A 17,833-nucleotide genomic window follows, 5' to 3' on the forward strand; every position below is an offset into this window, starting at 1 on the left:
CTAGCTGTAAGAGCTCCGTGCATATTAGAACGCCCAGGCTTTCATTTTCATTTAGAAGTTCACAGATGTGTAGTATTTAATATGTTTTGGAAGACCACTCCACACCAAAACCCAGCCGCTGTGTTGAATCGCTTTTAAACAATTACAAATAAACCCAGATGAACTTTCTTTTTCATCCTTAAATCGATAGTGATAGTGTGCAGTGCAGGCCTGGACAGCCTAACATCAGATAGCTAGTTCCCTTGGTATCACACATGGGCTGATAACTGACAGACCCCTTGGTGTGAGTCCGTGACATAGTCCCAGCTGTCAAAAGAACTGGCCCAGTATCTCACAAGAGGCGGCCATTTTGCTTCATTATTACGCACGCTGTGTCATCCAGTCCCCCTTACTCCTTTATGTTTACATTTGCCTGACGAATCAGTGTTTCCGTTCCTTTACTTTTGTCTTGACATTTTTGTCAGTTCATGTCTCCTTTTGAGTTGGGTTTTTCCTCTTGTCATTTTCTTTATCTCTACCATCTTTTTGTTTGTTGTTTTTCACCCCCTTCCTTCCTTCCTTCCTTCCTTCCTTCCTTCCTTCCTTCCTTCCTTCCTTCCTTCCTTCCTTCCTTCCTTCCTTCCTTCCTTCCTTCCTTCCTTCCTTCCTTCCTTCCTTCCTTCCTTCCTTCCTTCCTTCCTTCCTTCCTTCCTTCCTTCCTTCCTTCCTTCCTTCCTTCCTTCCTTCCTTCCTTCCTTCCTTCCCTCCCTCCCTCCCCCCCTCCCTTCCTTCCTTCCTTCCTTCCTTCCTCCCTATCCTCCCACCTGACCAGAGCCCTCAGCCCCCCCTCAAGATGTTAAGTGCAGCAGCTCCAGCTCCACCTCCCTGCTGGTAAGTTGGCGCCCCCCGCCTGTGGAGAGCCAGAATGGCGCCCTAGCAGGGTACCGAGTGCGCTACCAGGTGGTGGGAGCCTCCGTTGAGGGTGGCAGTGCCGGGGAGCCCATGGAGGAGCCAGCCGTGCTGCCCAGTGATGGGAAGGTGCTGCTGCAGAAGCTGGAGAAGTGGACCCAGTACAGCGTCACCCTGGCCGCCTTCACTGAGATTGGGCCAGGCCCAGAGAGCGAGCCCCTGCTCTGCCGCACCGACGAGGATGGTACTTGAGCATGTTCCACCTGCAATACTGACAGTCTGTACACTTGTTATGAGGCAAAAACAATAACTGGGATGTTGACTTACTGTAGATGCACAACAATCTTCTTCTCAGATTATGGGCAATACCTCTACTATGGTATAATAAGGGTAGTAGCTGTAGTCACCCATAAAATAATAATATGATGCCCATACAATAGCTTTTCCATATCCCTAAACAAAGTATAAATTCATACTTTCAATAACTTAGCTCAGTGGTTCAAATCAAGGACCCCCAGACATAATCGTTTAAATAAACATAGACAATACCCTTGGGAAATTGCAGTGTCATTGTTAAACCATTTCCCCTCCCCTTCTACATGGAATTTATGGTATAGCCGCCCCATCTCATCTCCTTCTTCCTCTAGTCTATGGTGTTCAGCCATCAATGGTTATGAGCACGCCACACCTCAGGCTTTCATACGGTTGACCCTGTGTCACAGCACAGCCCATTCCACTGATGGGAGGCAACTCAGCCAACTGATGTCTCGCCATCTCCCACAATACAACAGTGCAAATGGGCCACAGTTTTATTAACCATGTGTAGGAGCCCATTTGTCTCTGGAGGCCAGTGCGGTGCACAGTAAAAGGCCGGACGCCAAGGTCTCACATAAAGGCTTTCCATTATGTCTGAGAGACAGGGGGTTCAACCGGAGACGTATTGGGAGGTCTGGCTGTGAGGGGGGGCGATGGCATTTTGTTGGCAGTAGCAGGTGTTTTTGTGTAGTGCAGTTTTGTGTGCTTGAAAGTTTTGTCCCTATAGTGTGTTGTTGGGGTGAGGAGGAGGTCACAGTCAATGTATGCCAGTTTATCTGTCTGTCAGGGGAATAGCTCTTGTAGTTTTGTGTGAGGGTACTTGTGCCAGATAGATAACCTATACATACAATATGAGTGTACTATTCTGCAGCAGTGTTTTAACATAGACACTATCTTGTTGTTTTTTAACCCACAGTTCCCGGAGCTCCTCCTAGGCGGGTCGAGGTGGAGGTGCTCAACTCCACGGCGCTCAAGGTCATGTGGCGCTCCCTGTTGCCGGGGCGACAGCACGGCCAGATCCGTGGTTACCAGGTGCACTATGTGCGCGTGGAGAACGGGGAGTCGCGCGGCCCGCCCCTCATTAAGGACGTCATGCTTGCCGATGCCCAGGTATACCTAGCCCCCATTGGTCCACCAATCAAGCAATTCATTTGACCAAGCTGGCCTATGGAGTGCCACTATCTAATGACAAAATGGCACCGATAGATAGGGCAGTCGTGCTTCCACCACCTAGGCAACTTTGCAGTGTTTTGTTTAACAAGCATTTCGCTACACCCGCAATAACATCTGCTTAACACGTGTATGTGACCAATAAAATGTGATTTGATTTGATGAGAGCCCATGTAAAGATTATCTCAAAGCTTATAAATAATATATGTTTTATAGTGTAATATGAAAATAATAGAGAGTTCTGTGGTAAATGCTACACATTACTTTTACAATATGTGCTAAAATGTGTACAATATGGCTGCTCTTTCCTCAGGTTTCTCTTTAGTCTCCTTAGTTTTTAATTTCATGTTTCAGCAATGTTAATCTCCTCTGCCCACAATTGACATTTTTTTTCACTTCCCCTTTATAGACCCCCCTTAATCTCAGTTACCCAGATGTCAAATTCTGTCACGAAAGTTTGTCATTTCCTGTTGTACTTCTGGGGGGAATGCTGTTAACAATTTTCATTACCTTTGTGCAAAGAAAGGAAGCGATGTCTCCTCCCTCGCAAACGGAAACTCTCGGCCAAACCCCTCCCTTCCACTAATTTATCATGGCCAAAAAGCACATTTTTGTTTTCATGTATTTTTACAATACAACCTATTTTGACTCTGTGGCTGTGGAATCTAGTGGAAACCGTTCATCATCCGCACACAGGCCTGAAAATCACCACACCAGTTTAAGCACCGCCTTCGCCTAATCCTGATCTGTCCAAATAATCAACAACGAAGACTCAAAATCAGGAACTATTGCTGCTCGTAATCACATAATTCTACGTGGGCCTTGACAGATTCACGCCGTGTCTTCTGTCCACGAGAATCTGTCCATGAGAGATTAGACCCCCTTAAAGAGAACATCACTCCTTTTATCAGGGCTGGATAGACCCCCCTTAATCCTTAGCTTACAATTTCCACGGCCCAGCGGAAATCTAATTAACATTAATAAAAAAATCCCCATCAAAATCAATCTGTTTAAGCTAGAGATATCTGCAGAGCGGTGTTCGTCAGACCATGAGACATTTTCTCACGAAAACGTCTGTAGGGTCCGAACGGTTTAGCCTACAAACTATTATGACCCCTCTATGGAAAGATGAGTCTCTCACAAACACAATGGTGTATCTCAAGGGACACGTCTAAAGTAGGTAGAGCCTCTTTTTCCAACTTCTGTATGTACCGGCCCGAACAGTGTGGGCTACACACGAATATGACCCATCTGCAGAAAAGTGAGACACTCACGAACACGTTGTTTTGCTCTAGGATGTCCACAAGTCTCACAAGACTCTTCTGAAGTTCCCCAGTACCCCAGTTGAAAACATTTATGGAAGTGTATATATGGAGATTCTGTAGTTTAGTGCCTAAAATAAGGGGATAAATACATGAAAAAATATATATATACACTACCATTCAAAAGTTTGGGGCCACTTAGAAATGTCCCTGTTTTTGAAAGAAAAGCAAATTTTTGGTCCGTTAAAATAACATAAAATTGATCAGAAATACAGTGTAGACATTGTTAATGTTGTAAATTACTATTGTAGTTGGCTAGAAGGCCAGCATCCCGGAGTCGCCTCTTCACTGTTGACGTTGAGACTGGTGTTTTGCGGGTACTATTTAATGAAGCTGCGAGTTGAGGACTTGTGAGGTGTCTTTCTCAAACTAGACACTCTAATGTACTTGTCCTCTTGCTCAGTTGTGCACCGGGGCCTCCCACTCCTCTTTCTATTCTGATTAGAGACAGTTTGCGCTGTTCTATGAAGGGAGTAGTACACAGCGTTGTACGAGATCTTTAGTTTCTTGGCAATTTCTCACATGGAATAGACTGACGAGTTTCAGAAGAAAGTTCTTTGTTTCTGGCCATTTTGAGCCTGTAATCGAACCCACAAATGCTGATTCTCCAGATACTCAACTAGTCTAAAGAAGGCCAGTTTCATTGCTTCTTTAATCAGGACAACAGTTTTCAGCTGTGCTAACATAATTGCAAAAGGGTTTTCTAATGATCAATTAGCCTTTTAAAATTCTAAACTTGGATTAGCTAACACAACGTGCCACTGGAACACAGGAATGATGGTTGCTGATAATGGGTCTCTGTACGCCTATGTAGATGTAGATATTCCATAAAAAATCTGCCTTGATGACAGCTTTGCACACTCTTGGCATATCCTTTAGATTTTTTTGTTTTACTCTTTGTTGTTCTATGTAGTGAATCTGTTATTCATTGCGTTTCTATTGACTAATAGCAGTAATGCCCAATTCAATGTTTTATTAAAAAGAAATGTGTATATGTTTTTTATACCATAAGTGGTCTCAAAATTCAAAATCAAATCGCTAAATGATCCTTGGTATGACCATCTTAAAACAATTCAATAAGTTAGCTCAGTAGAACCCCCCCCCCGCAGCTTAGGGGCTTAGACTCTAGAGGTTTAAAGAGAACATCACTCTTTTTGTCAGGGCTGTGTAGACCCACCCCCCTTAAAGAGAACATCAGTGGTTCTTGAAAAGTGTGATAGCACAGCTCTTATCGAGCACAGCAACTCGGCACAAAATGGCTGATTATAGTATTCAAAATTGGCATGAAAGGATTTCAGAGGAAATGGTCCTCCCTGAAAGCTAGAATTATAATGTAAGCTGGCACAATGGTCGGTTTTCACAAAGCCTCTGTCAACAAAACAGTGGAGAAAATGCAGAGAAAGTTGTTTCAGTGGGCTGTGTAATTCTACTGTAAAGTACACCGCTAGGACAACCAAAACAAAATTATAAACACACGAAATATTTATCCCCAGAACAGAAGTCTATTGACGGATCTATTCCACAAAGTTTCAAAGGAACATTCATGATGTGCTGTGTGTGTGTGTGTGTGGTCTCTTCTTTCACAGGTCTCTGATGTGCTGTGTGTGTGTGGTCTCTTCTTTCACAGGTCTCTGATGTGCTGTGTGTGTGTGGTCTCTTCTTTCACAGGTCTCTGATGTGGTGTGTGTGTGTGGTCTCTTCTTTCACAGGTCTCCGATGTGCTGTGTGTGTGTGTGTGTGTGTGTGTGTGTGTGTGTGTGTGTGTGTGGTCTCTTCTTTCACAGGTCTCCGATGTGGTGTGTGTGTGGTCTCTTCTTTCACAGGTCTCTGATGTGCTGTGTGTGTGTGTGTGTGGTCTCTTCTATCACAGGTCTCTGATGTGCTGTGTGTGTGTGTGTGTGTGGTCTCTTCTTTCACAGGTCTCCGATGTGGTGTGTGTGTGGTCTCTTCTTTCACAGGTCTCTGATGTGCTGTGTGTGTGTGTGTGTGTGTGTGTGGTCTCTTCTTTCACAGGTCTCTGATGTGCTGTGTGTGTGTGTGTGTGTGTGTGGTCTCTTCTATCACAGGTCTCTGATGTGCTGTGTGTGTGTGTGTGGTCTCTTCTTTCACAGGTCTCTGATGTGCTGTGTGTGTGGTGTCTCTTCTTTCACAGGTCTCTTTTAAAAGAAAAAGAGATTGCATCTCAATGAGAATAAGCTATATAAATAAAGGATTAAAAAAATGAACGCATTATGCCAGGCTGCTGACAAATATGAATGCTTCAGCCAATGATTAGATATTTTAGTAGTCCAGGTAATGCACTTTAAAAAAAAACAATTCTCCCCAAATTCGTGATATCCAATTGGTAGTTACAGGCTTGTCCCATCGCTGCAACTTCCGTACGGACTCGGGAGAGGCGAAGGTCGAGAGCTGTGCTTCCTCCAAAATACAACCTCGCCAAGTTGCACTGCTTCTTGACACAATGCTCATCTTAACCCAGAGAAGCCAGCCGCACCAATGTGTAAGAGGTAACACCGTACACCTGGCGACCGTGTCAACATGCACTGCTCCCGGCCCGCCACAGGAGTCGCTAGAGCGCGATGGGACAAGGACATCCCGAGCCGGCCAAACCTTTCCCTAACCTGGACGACGCTGGGCCAATTGTGCGCCACCTCATGGGTCTCCCGGATCTGTAGTGATGCAGCTAGACTGCTGCGCCACTCTGGAGGCCCCCAAGTAATGCACTGTTATAAAAATAGATACAGTAACCTCCTAAAAAAATATAAACAGACAGCCCCCATAGACTTCAGTTCACACCTCTTCCCCTTGCCTCAGTTGCACTCCCTAACACAGACTAGCTTTCCTCTTGCCCTCTCTGGCCCGGCCCGTACACAACACCCTACTTCTGTGCACTCACCCTCTTCTCTACCTCCTCTCAACACGCTGCCCCTCTCGCACCTTCCTTCTCTTGAGTTTCTCTTCCACCTTCTCTCTCTCTCTCTCTTTAAAAAAATCTTTCTCTTTCTCTCCTGCACTCTCCTCTATATGGGGGGGGGGGGATAGTGGGAAACGGACGATACAGCCGAATATGTGAGTATATATATGGAGTCGCTAGAGTGCTATGGGGGGGGGTAAAAAGCACTGTGTATTGCATCACCCTAGCTCTTTTCACATATATAAGAAAGACAGGGTTTACATCAACCTATTCAGTAGAGCTTTGTTATTATGGTGCTTTATCAGTAATGCCCTAGCACTGTATGTTATGAACAGGCTCTCAAGTCAGCGCTACCCATCTCCAGTATTGATGTCCTAGAGCAGGGGTGTCAATCATATGGCCTGCGAGGGGTCTGAGTAAAAACAAATGATTGTCCCCCATGATGAAATCGGAGCGGGGACTATGGATCTGTCTCCGTCCGTTCGTATGGTAGTTACTCACAGACACCTCTGGCCCGATTTTTACGAAACTTGGGTGAATGATGCATGTTGCTATAGAGATCCAGCATTTAGAAAATGACACTGATTGGCCCAAGGGGAAGCTATAGTAATCAATTGAAATTCCACATTTTGAGCAAGCATAGTCTTTTCACTCTGCCCAGCTTGCTAACTAACACACGGAAGTCAGACAGTCAGGGAGCATTGAAAATCCCAATGGCCATGTATAAAATACAATTTCTTTGCTAATTTTGACGGCGAGGAAATATAATATATTTTAAGTGCGGCCCTCCAGATCTCAGTAAAGACCGAATGTGGCCCTCCAGATCTCAGTAAAGACCGAATGTGGCCCTCCAGATCTCAGTGATGGCCTGAATGTGGCCCTCCAGATCTCAGTGATGGCCTGAATGTGGCCCTCCAGATCTCAGTGATGGCCTGAATGTGGCCCTCCAGATCTCAATGAAGGCCCGAATGTGGCCAACGGAGCAATATGAGTTTGACACCCCTGTCCTAGATAGAGTAAAGGCTAATTAGCTGTGCGGATGATGAGAAGGTGGCTGATGCAATATCTGTCTGCTGCTTCTCCCTGTGACTGGACTGCTTAATCATGCTACTATGTGCTACTTTGTGTTGTGTTGTCATGGTGTTGTGTTGTGATAGTGTGTGTCTGGTCGTGGTGTCATGGTGTTGTGTCAAGTTGTCATGTTGTTGTGTCGCATTGTCATGGTGTTGTGTTGTGATGTCGTGGTGTGTCATGTTGTGTTGTCATGGTGTTATGTCGTGTTGTGATAGTGTGTGTCGGGTCGTGTTGTCATGGTGTTGTGTCGTGTTGTAATGGTGTTGTGTCGTGTTGTCATGGTGTCGTGTTGTAATGGTGTTGTGTCGTATTGTAATGGTGTTGTGTCGTGTTGTCATGGTGTTGTGTCGTGTTGTAATGGTGTTGTGTCGTGTTGTCATGGTGTTGTGTCGTGTTGTCATGGTGTTGTGTCGTGTTGTAATGGTGTTGTGTCGTGTTGTAATGGTGTTGTGTCGTGTTGTCATGGTGTTGTGTCGTGTTGTAATGGTGTTGTGTCGTGTTGTAATGGTGTTGTGTCGTGTTGTCATGGTGTTGTGTCGTGTTGTCATGGTGTTGTGTCGTGTTGTCATGGTGTTGTGTCGTGTTGTCATGGTGTTGTGTCGTGTTGTCATGGTGTTGCGTCGTGTTGTCATGGTGTTGCGTCGTGTTGTAATGGTGTTGTGTCGTGTTGTCATGGTGTTGTGTCGTGTTGTCATGGTGTTGTGTCGTGTTGTAATGGTGTTGTGTCGTGTTGTAATGGTGTTGTGTCGTGTTGTCATGGTGTTGTGTCGTGTTGTGTCGTGTTGTAATGGTGTTGTGTCGTGTTGTCATGGTGTTGTGTCGTGTTGTCATGGTGTTGTGTTGTCATGGTGTTGTGTTGTGTCGTGTTGTAATGGTGTTGTGTCGTGTTGTCATGGTGTTGTGTCGTGTTGTCATGATGTTGTGTCGTGTTGTGTCTTGTTGTCATGGCATTGTGTCGTGATGTCATGGTGTGTGGTGTGTCATGTTGTGTTGTGATAGTGTGTGTCGTGTCGTGTTGTCATGGTGTTGTCGTGTTGTCATGGTGTCGTGTTGTGATGGTGTGTGTTGTTTTATTTTTTTACTTTGGTGGTGCCCTGCCTAGATTGAGTGTGAAATCTCAATGATTGCCACCCCCTTTTATTTAATTCACAGTGTTATTGCACTTGCATGGTATATATGATATGGATGCCAGCATCTTCGGTGTGAAAACAGAAGATACTGTATGTCACCCCTTTGCTGACCTCTCCATCTCCCAGCCAACCAGTCTGAAAACCTCCTGCATTCATTTAGCTAGCCAGGCACCTCTACTGAAAGATTTATCAGCATTGATCAAAGCCTCCTCTCTCAAGAGAACCAGACAAAATAATGGCTGACCCGAAAACTGCACTGACCAGTCAGCCAGCCAGAATGCATGCATACATTGATTGTTCATTTAAGTTGTTTTGTGAGTGTAGCTTGGCTAATGCCTCAGACAATGTATATCCATTTTCCCCCTCCTTTTTATACTTATCTTGGAGAGATGTAGTTTTAGGGAGCGGTATGATGTTTGATAAAGTTTGTCTGGCCACTAGAATTCAGCCTGAAAACAATGGACAGTAAAGCATTCCATCCACCTTAGAGGTTAAACATTTTATCCAGAGGTCAAAAGCAGCAGTAACACAATAAATGGTAAGAGAAGGTGGTTGGCTGCGGAGGTGATGATGGTCACATGTTTTGACCGGTGTTCTGATACATTTTGTCTACTTCCTGTTTCCTACAGGAAATGGTCATCGGAGGGCTACAGTCGGACACCACCTACTCCATCACAGTAGCTGCGTACACCACGAAGGGAGACGGGGCACGCAGCAAACCCAAACTGGTGGTAACCAAAGGAGCAGGTCAGTCTTTCATTTTATTGCAGCTCATTACAATGTATTATGACAAGTATTACAATGTATTATGACAAGTATTACAATGCATTAGTACTGCATCATAATACATTACAACTGCAGGCTTTAAGGAAATTGTTACCTTGCCTATAATGGAAAGAATTCTACCAATCCAATATTTATTGACGAAACGGTTGTGGGTTTATTCAAATTAAAATTATTAAAACTTCCCCTCCCACTCTCTTTTGAAAGACAGAGACCATCCTATTTCGATTCGACCTGTTTGTTGTTGTGTTGCCGCTGGAGAGGAAGTTTGGATGTTTTGGAATTGGATAGGGCACTGAAGATAATATATAAATGTTCAGCAAACTATCCACAGACGGAATGGCGGATGACATGAGATAGTAGTAAACATTGTTTTTGGCAGATTTGGTTCTTCCGTTGCCATCTAGGCCAGAGGCTTGTGGATTACTGCTGGAGGCCTTATTCAGACATCAGAAACTCTCTTTCTTTCTCTCTTTATAATGCTACCCTCGGACTTCAGAGTCTCTCTTTCTCCCTCTTTTCCTCTCTCTTAAACACCAGTCTCCAAGCCAACGTTAACCAGGTCACTTAAGCCTCATAAGAATCCGAAAGCTTAGCTACCATGAACACGGCCTATACCTGCAAGACTGGAGAGCCGTGAAAGCACTCAAATACTTGGCCGTCAGGGCTAAGATATGAGGCTCCTTTGTGTATGCATCCACGCTAGTCTGCTTCGGGGGCCTTCAAACATCCAATAAAAACAAACTAGAAAGCAGACTCACACACACACCTCTTTTGACAGGTCGTGATCTTCACCGGTGTGCCGATCATCGGTATCAGACAGTATGACGGGCGACAAAGGGCCCTGGTACTGTCACTTCTCTCCTCCCTCCCTTGTCGGCCTGCGCTGACTGATACGCCAGTCTCTCTCACACCATCCATCCCTCCCTTAAATCCAATCCCCCATTCGCTTTTCATTACTGAAATGTGGAAAAGAGACCAAAATAAATAAATGAGCGTGAGGCAGACAAAAAGGGAGGAAGAGAAGACTCAGCCCCTTCGGGAGGTAAAAAATACTTCCAACTCCCCTTTCATGTGACAGTGGAGCTACCAGCTTCCTGTTCTGCTATGGGGCTCAGTCAAATCGTGGCCCAGACGGTTGCTATGGTTCTCCCAGGCCCATTTCAGGGAGACATTGTGCTTTCAGACAAGTTAAGTCCTTGCCTTGTGCTATTGATAAGGAAAAGGCACAGACGGGAAGGAGGGCCCTTTCGAGAGTTTACACACACACACACACACACACACACACACACACACACACACACACACACACACACACACACACACACACACACACACACACACACACACACACACACATACACACATACACACACAGAGACTGTTTTGTTAATCTTTCAGAAAGCCAACCAGACTCTTAAGACAGCAGAATAAAGAAATTCCAAGCTGTTGGAAGTATGGCTATGTCAAACTCTTAAGTCTTTGTTCAATAGATAATGCCTCAACCTAAAACATTGTGAAAATCGAGGATAGAATAATTTCCTCCAACTCAAAGTGCAGCCGGCTACTTTTGCTGTAGGTGTTGGAGTCTAGGTTTGACGCAGTCTTCAGTTTTCGTACATTATTTAGCTTCCATTGTGTTTCAATGTGTTCATTATTTTACTAAGTAATAACAATTTGATTCCTTGAACTTGGTGTTGTGTGACTTCGCCGTGCATATTCAAATCGCTTTCGGGCTATTAATAAGAACCTTCATGGTCCTTCATGGTCGAACATTAATTACTTTGGAAGAAAGGACCAGACATTTACATCCAATTGGTTTGAAATGAATGGTGAAGTGTGATATGTGATTGATAAAAAAAATATATATAATTAAAAGCAAGCTCTTACGTACAACCGACTTAAGAATATTCCAATCCCTAGCTATATAGAACAACTAACTATTCCTAACACTGACATTAAGACTGTGATCCATACTACACAATCAAAAATACAGAAGGACAGTCCATTAACTCCATTAACATTCCAAGGCCTCCAAGGGCCACTTCCCCTCCCGCTCTAATAGTCAGAAATTCTCATTAGTCCTCCTCCCTCCGTCTTTCCCCCTCCTCCTCTGCATCTTCCCACCCCTTCCCCATTCTGCCTGGGAGGTGAGCAGATTGCATGTTGGCGCTGTATAGAGAAGCCAAGAATACTCTGGGAATACCCCGGAATACTCTGGGAAGAAACCGTCTGGACTCCACTAGCCTCCACAGACCCCCTGGCTATCCCTTCTCCTGTTTGGTTACGTAGCGCTGGTGGTTGGCGGGGCCAATAAGCTTGTAGCATATTTATGACTTTCCTTCAACTGTCCTGATTTCTTCTGTATTTTTATAAGATATAGAAATAGTCCTTAAAATAGGTGTTAAGTTAAATCTGGTATCCTTAATGGTGAAACTACCACGTCCGTTTGGGATATTACGAGAACAAAGTTACTGCAAACAATGAACCCAGTTTTTTTTTCCTCGGACATCATTGCACGCGCGATAGAGGAACATAAATATGGGTGGGCAATGGATTACGAAAGACCTTTGCTGTCAAAATAGCTGTGCATTTCTCAGCGTGGCCGAGGCGATTATTCATCACCACAGCTAAATTAGGTATATGTGGGGAGGCATTTTCAATTATGTTTTCCCTCTTCCGCTGGTCCACTCATGCCCCCTTTGCCACTGATATCAATTGCGTGCGAAAATGCAGCTAAGCATTTATGGAGTGCCTTAGACAGCGCCCCGCAGGCCAGTACAGTAGAGTGAGGTGGACCCACGACCCCTGATATATCTTCCTGGAAATTGTAACCGCAGGTTAATGGCTTACATGGTTCAATGTATATATATTTTTTTAAATCTTGCTTGGCTCACAGACACACACACACACACACACACACACACACACACTCACACACACTATTATACACAGACACACTATTATACAAACTCGTACATCAGTGGAGGCTGGTGGGAGTAGCTATACGAGGACGGGCTCATTGTAATGACTGGAATGGAATTAATGAAAAGGTATCAAACATATGGGAACCACATGATTCCATTCCAGTCATTACAATGAGCCCCTCCTCCTATAGCTCATCCCAAACCAGCCTCCACTGACGTACATTACTACTTGTCTGGAGAGAGAGAGAGAGAGAGAGAGAGAGAGAGAGAGACAGAGAGAGAGAGAGAGAGAGAGAGAGAGAGAGAGAGAAAAACAATCCTCCTCTCAATTAAGACAACTGTGTATCAACAGCGGCCATTAAAGCTGGTCCTGATGGGAAATGTGCCTCCAGCTCCACTGGGAGTGATTGAGGGAAGCTGAGTGGAGAGGAATGGAGTGACAGAGGGAGAAAGAGAGGTATGAAAGGAGGAAAGAGGGAGACAATCAAGGTGTCCACAATCCCCCACTCCTCCCTCGCTGTCCCCTCTTTGTGGCAGAAGGCTCCCAGTTCTCTGTCACCTTCATCATGAGGAACTGTCATTATCACATCCTCCCTCCTCCTCCTCCTCTTCCTCTCTCCATCCTCAAGTTTTCCCTTAGCACGAATCAGCTTGGTCAATTAACCCCACCAACCCTTACCTCTCTATTAACAGTAGTCCCTGGCCTACCATGTAAACACACACCTCAGGGCTATTATCTCTGATGTCCTCATTGGGGCTTTCTAAGCAGTAGATGTGAGAGGAGGGAGAGTCAAGTTTAAACAAGACAGGCTAGTTGCGGGGCTGAGCTATAGTTTGTTAGCGGGGAGTAATGAACACATTCATCTCACTGCTGTTTGGAGGCTGCTGCTATTCCATTACTGCTCCAACTAATTAACCCCTGCCCACAACAAGCCTATTCAAAAGATAAATAAAGAATAAGAGTGGAGGAACAAGTGGGTACAAAGGGGATGGGTATAACGGGGAGACGGGTAGTGGAGTAGTAGGGTAGTATAGTAGTGGAGTAGTGGAGTAGTATAGTAGTGGAGTAGTACAGTGGTGGAGTAGTATAGTGGTGGAGTAGTGGAGTAGTATAGTAGGGGAGTAGTATAGTAGTGGAGTAGCATAGTAGTGGAGTAGTATAGTAGGGGAGTAGTATAGTGGTGGAGTAGTAGGGTAGTATAGTAGTGGAGTAGTATAGTAGTGGAGTAGGATAGTAGTGGAGTAGTATAGTAGGGGAGTAGTATAGTGGTGGGGTAGTAGGGTAGTATAGTAGTATAGTAGTGGAGTAGTATAGTAGTGGGGTAGTATTGTAGTAGGGTAGTGGGGTAGTATAGTAGTGGAGTAGTATAGTAGTGGAGTAGTATAATAGTGGATTATATAGTAGTAGGGTAGTGGAGTAGTATAGTAGAGGGGTAGTGGAGTAGTGGGGTAGTATAGTAGAGGGGTAGTGGAGTAGTGGGGTATTATAGCAGAGGGGTAGTGGAGTAGTGGGGTAGTGGAGTAGTGGGGTAGTATAGTAGAGGGGTAGTGGAGTAGTGGGGTAGTATAGTAGAGGGGTAGTGGAGTAGTGGGGTAGTATAGTAGAGGGGTAGTGGAGTAGAGGGGTAGTGGAGTAGTGGGGTAGTATAGTAGTGGGGTAGTAGAGTAGAGGGGTAGTGGAGTAGTGGGGTAGTATAGTAGAGGGGTAGTGGAGTAGTGGGGTAGTGGAGTAGTGGGGTAGTATAGTAGAGGGGTAGTAGAGTAGTGGGGTAGTATAGTAGAGGGGTAGTAGAGTAGTGGAGTATTTTTGTAGTGGGGTAGTATAGTAGAGGGGTAGTGGAGTAGTGGGGTAGTATAGTAGAGGGGTAGTGGAGTAGTGGGGTAGTATAGTAGAGGGGTAGTAGAGTAGTGGGGTAGTGGAGTAGTATATTAGAGGGGTAGTAGAGTAGTGGAGTATTTTTGTAGTGGGGTAGGATAGTAGTGGGGTAAGTTAGTAGTGAAGGAATGGATTGGTATAGTAGTGGGGTAGTGGATGAGTGGGATAGTATAGTAGTGGATCAGTATAGTAGTTGGGCAGTGTATTATTGCGGTAGTATATTATAGGAGCATTATACTAGTGTAGTAGTATTGTAGTAAAGTAGTATCGTAGTGGAGTATTATACTAGTGGAGTGGTATAGTAGTGGAGTAGTATAGTAGTGTAGTAGTATAGTAGTGGAGTAGTATACTTGTGGAGTATTATACAAGTGGAGTATTATACTCGTGAAGTGGTATAGTGGTGGAGTAGTATACTAGTGGAGTAGTATAGTAGTGTAGTAGTGGATTAGTATAGTAGTGGATTAGTATAGTAGTGGGGTAGTATAGTAGTGGATTAGTATGGTAGTGTGGTATTATAGTGGTGGTGTAGTGTATTACTGGGATCGTATAGTAGTTTAGTAGTGGGGTAGTGGAGTGGTGGGGTAGTGAATTAGTAGGGTTGTATAGTAGTGGAGTAGTATAGTAGTGGATTATTGGATTAGTATAGTAGTGGATTAGTGGGGTAGTATAGTAGTGGAGTAGTATATTTGTGGACTATTGGGGTATTGGATTAGTATAGTAGTGGATTAGTGGGTAGTATTTTAGTGGGGTAGTATAGTTGTGGAGTAGTATAGTAGTGGATTAGTGGGGTAGTATAGTCGTGGAGTAGTATAGTAGTGGATTAGTGGGGTAGTATAGTCGTGGATTAGTGGGGTAGTGGAGTAGTATAGTAGTGGATTAGTGGGGTAGTATAGTAGTGGAGTAATATAGTAGTGGATTAGTGGGGTAGTATAGTAGTGAGGTGGTATAGTAGTGGAGTAGTGGGGTATTGGGGTCGTATATTAGTGGAGTGTTGGAATCAGTGGAGTAGTATAGTAGTGGGGTAGTATTCTAGTGGGGTAATGGAGTAGTGGATTAGTGGGGTTGTATAGTCGTGGAATAGTAAAGTAGTGGAGTAGTATAATAGTGTGTTATTGGAGTAGTATAGTAGAGGATTAGTGGAGTATTGAAGTAGAATAATGGTGGAGTAGTGGAGTAGTAAGGTAGTGGAGTAGAATGGGTTTAGAGTATTGGACTAGTGAGCTAGTATAATGGTGGATTAGTGAGGTAGTATAGTGGTGGAGTAATGTGGTAGTATAGTGATGTGGCAGTGGAGTAGTGCAGTAGTATAGTGATGTAGCAGTGGAGTAGTGCAGTAGTATAGTGATGTAGCAGTGGAGTAGTATAGTGATGTAGTAGTATAATAGTGGTGTAATGGAATAGTATAGCAGTGTAGTGGTGGAGTAGTACACTGCTCAAAAAAATTAAGGAAACACTAAAATAACACATCCTAGATCTGAATGAATGAAATAATCTTATTAAATACTTTTTTCTTTACATAGTTGAATGTGCTGACAACGAAATCACACAAAAATAATCAATGGAAATCCAATTTATCAACCCATGGAGGTCTGGATTTGGAGTCACACTCAAAATTAAAGTGGAAAACCACACTACAGGCTGATCCAACTTTGATGTAATGTCCTTAAAACAAGTCAAAATGAGGCTCGGTAGTGTGTGTGGCCTCCACGTGCCTGTATGACCTCCCTACAACGCCTGGGCATGCTCCTGATGAGGTGGCGGATGGTCTCCAAGTGTGATTGAATTGGAGTTACATTGTGTTGTTTAAGTGTTCCCTTTATTTTTTTGAGCAGTGTATAATAGTGGAATAGTGAGGTAGTATAGTGGGGTAGTGGTGAGGTAGTATAGTAGTGTATTGTTGTAATAGTGGTGTTGTTTAGTAGTGGGCTAGTGGGGTAGGTGTGTGCTACGAAGTGTCTAAGCGTGTCTGTACTAGAGTGCACACATATTTGTGTCTGCAGAAATTCACACACTCACCGTAGTGTTACTGACACTGTAGTGTTGCTGTCAATTCCCATTTGTACTCACTACTCAGTCAATGCCGAAATGAATTGAATATCAATTCATCAATAGGAGAAATAGGTCATTATGTTTTCTGACAGGACCTTTGAACCTGGAATTGAATTATCTGAATTGACTTGAGTCAAAATAGAAAGATATAGTAGGTCTGCTTGTCCAACATTATGCCGTTGAAGGTGTAACCCAGTCACTGAAAATATTGTTTTTAGTAGTCTCAGTTTATACTGACTCTGTCGTTGCCTAACCTTTCGCCCAGGTCTGTTAAAAACAAATGTTCACCCCAGTAAAAGGCTCTCTATAGTGAAGAAAATATTTTGTTCCCTATACAAAACAACGCATACGAGCAGCCTTCATATTTTCTACAATGGGAAAGGGAGAGAGCACTGTACAGTTCCAGCACAGTCTATTATTACTTATTGACATACCTAGATGTACAAACCACAAACCGCAATCTCTCTTCAAAAACACACCTTGTTTAACCTTTTAGAGAAAAATATAGATGAATAAAAGTTTTGTTTGTTTGCCTTCTCCACAGTGCCTGGGCCACCCTCTCTGTCGGTGGCTCAGGATTCAGAGACGTCGGCCGTGGTGTGCTGGGACGCACCTGATGTTATGATCCCTGGCATGGGGCTGCAGGGTTACCGGCTTCAGTTTGGCCGTAAGGACGTGTCCCCCCTGGCTACTCTGGAGTTCACCCCCCAGGAGAGGCAGTACACGGTGGCTAGTGTCCACCGCGGTGCCACCTACCTCTTCAAAGTCCAGGCCAAGAGTCGGGGGGGCTTCGGTGAGGAGGCGACAGCCGAACTGCAGGTGCCCGAACACACACCCCAGGGGTACCCCCAAATCAGAGAAACCTCCAACGTGACCTGCTGCTCGGTGGAATTGTCATGGTCGCCCCCGATGCTGGCAGAGCGCAACGGGGACATCACAGAGTACACGCTAGCATACCAGGAGACGGGCTTGGGGGACGCGCCCCGGGAGCTCAGCCTGCCCGCAAGCCAGTCCACCTACGTGCTCAACAGCCTCAAACCCAACTCGGCGTACGACGTGAAAATACGCGCGCACACGAGTGTAGGTCCAGGGCCCTACAGCCCGCCGATCCAGTATCGGACAGTGGCGTTTGAGACAGGTAGGGCTTGCCTGTTTCTCTCCCGACCCGGGGGAAAAACAAACAAAAATAACAACAAGCGAAAACACAAAAATGAAAACAACTCCCCCTCCAATCACCTTCACTTCTTCTCCACGACAAAAATCCTAGAACCTAAAAATGTTTGCGGGGAACACTCACTTCACTAACCCAAAGGTAAAACCAGTCAGTAAGTTACAGTCAGTCAGTTTGAAAAAGGGGAGGAGCTGCTGCGTTCAAGGTAAGTGCA

At 44.7% G+C, this 17,833-nt stretch overlaps 1 protein-coding gene across 23 annotated transcripts in view; it reads left to right on the plus strand.

The window, feature by feature from the left end:
- The window catches only part of ptprsa (protein tyrosine phosphatase receptor type Sa), a 421,887-nt gene that overhangs the window by 298,025 nt on the left and 106,029 nt on the right, over nucleotides 1-17,833 (plus strand). For 13 of the 23 annotated variants that reach the window (XM_045697360.1, XM_045697368.1, XM_045697369.1 and 10 more), the window contains 5 exons: nucleotides 812-1,132; nucleotides 2,120-2,313; nucleotides 6,738-6,764; nucleotides 9,443-9,560; nucleotides 16,993-17,586. The exons of 6 other annotated variants lie outside the window; for them this stretch is intronic. In XM_045697360.1, the coding sequence (XP_045553316.1) occupies nucleotides 812-1,132; nucleotides 2,120-2,313; nucleotides 6,738-6,764; nucleotides 9,443-9,560; nucleotides 16,993-17,586 (1,254 nt within the window). The remainder of the gene's footprint in view (nucleotides 1-811; nucleotides 1,133-2,119; nucleotides 2,314-6,737; nucleotides 6,765-9,442; nucleotides 9,561-16,992; nucleotides 17,587-17,833) is intronic. 4 more of the 23 variants (XM_014149798.2, XM_014149810.2, XM_045697375.1 and 1 more) reach the window with 1 other exon arrangement.

The sequence above is a fragment of the Salmo salar genome, chromosome ssa16 (assembly GCF_905237065.1).
Source record: "Salmo salar chromosome ssa16, Ssal_v3.1, whole genome shotgun sequence".
Lineage (NCBI taxonomy): Eukaryota > Metazoa > Chordata > Actinopteri > Salmoniformes > Salmonidae > Salmo > Salmo salar.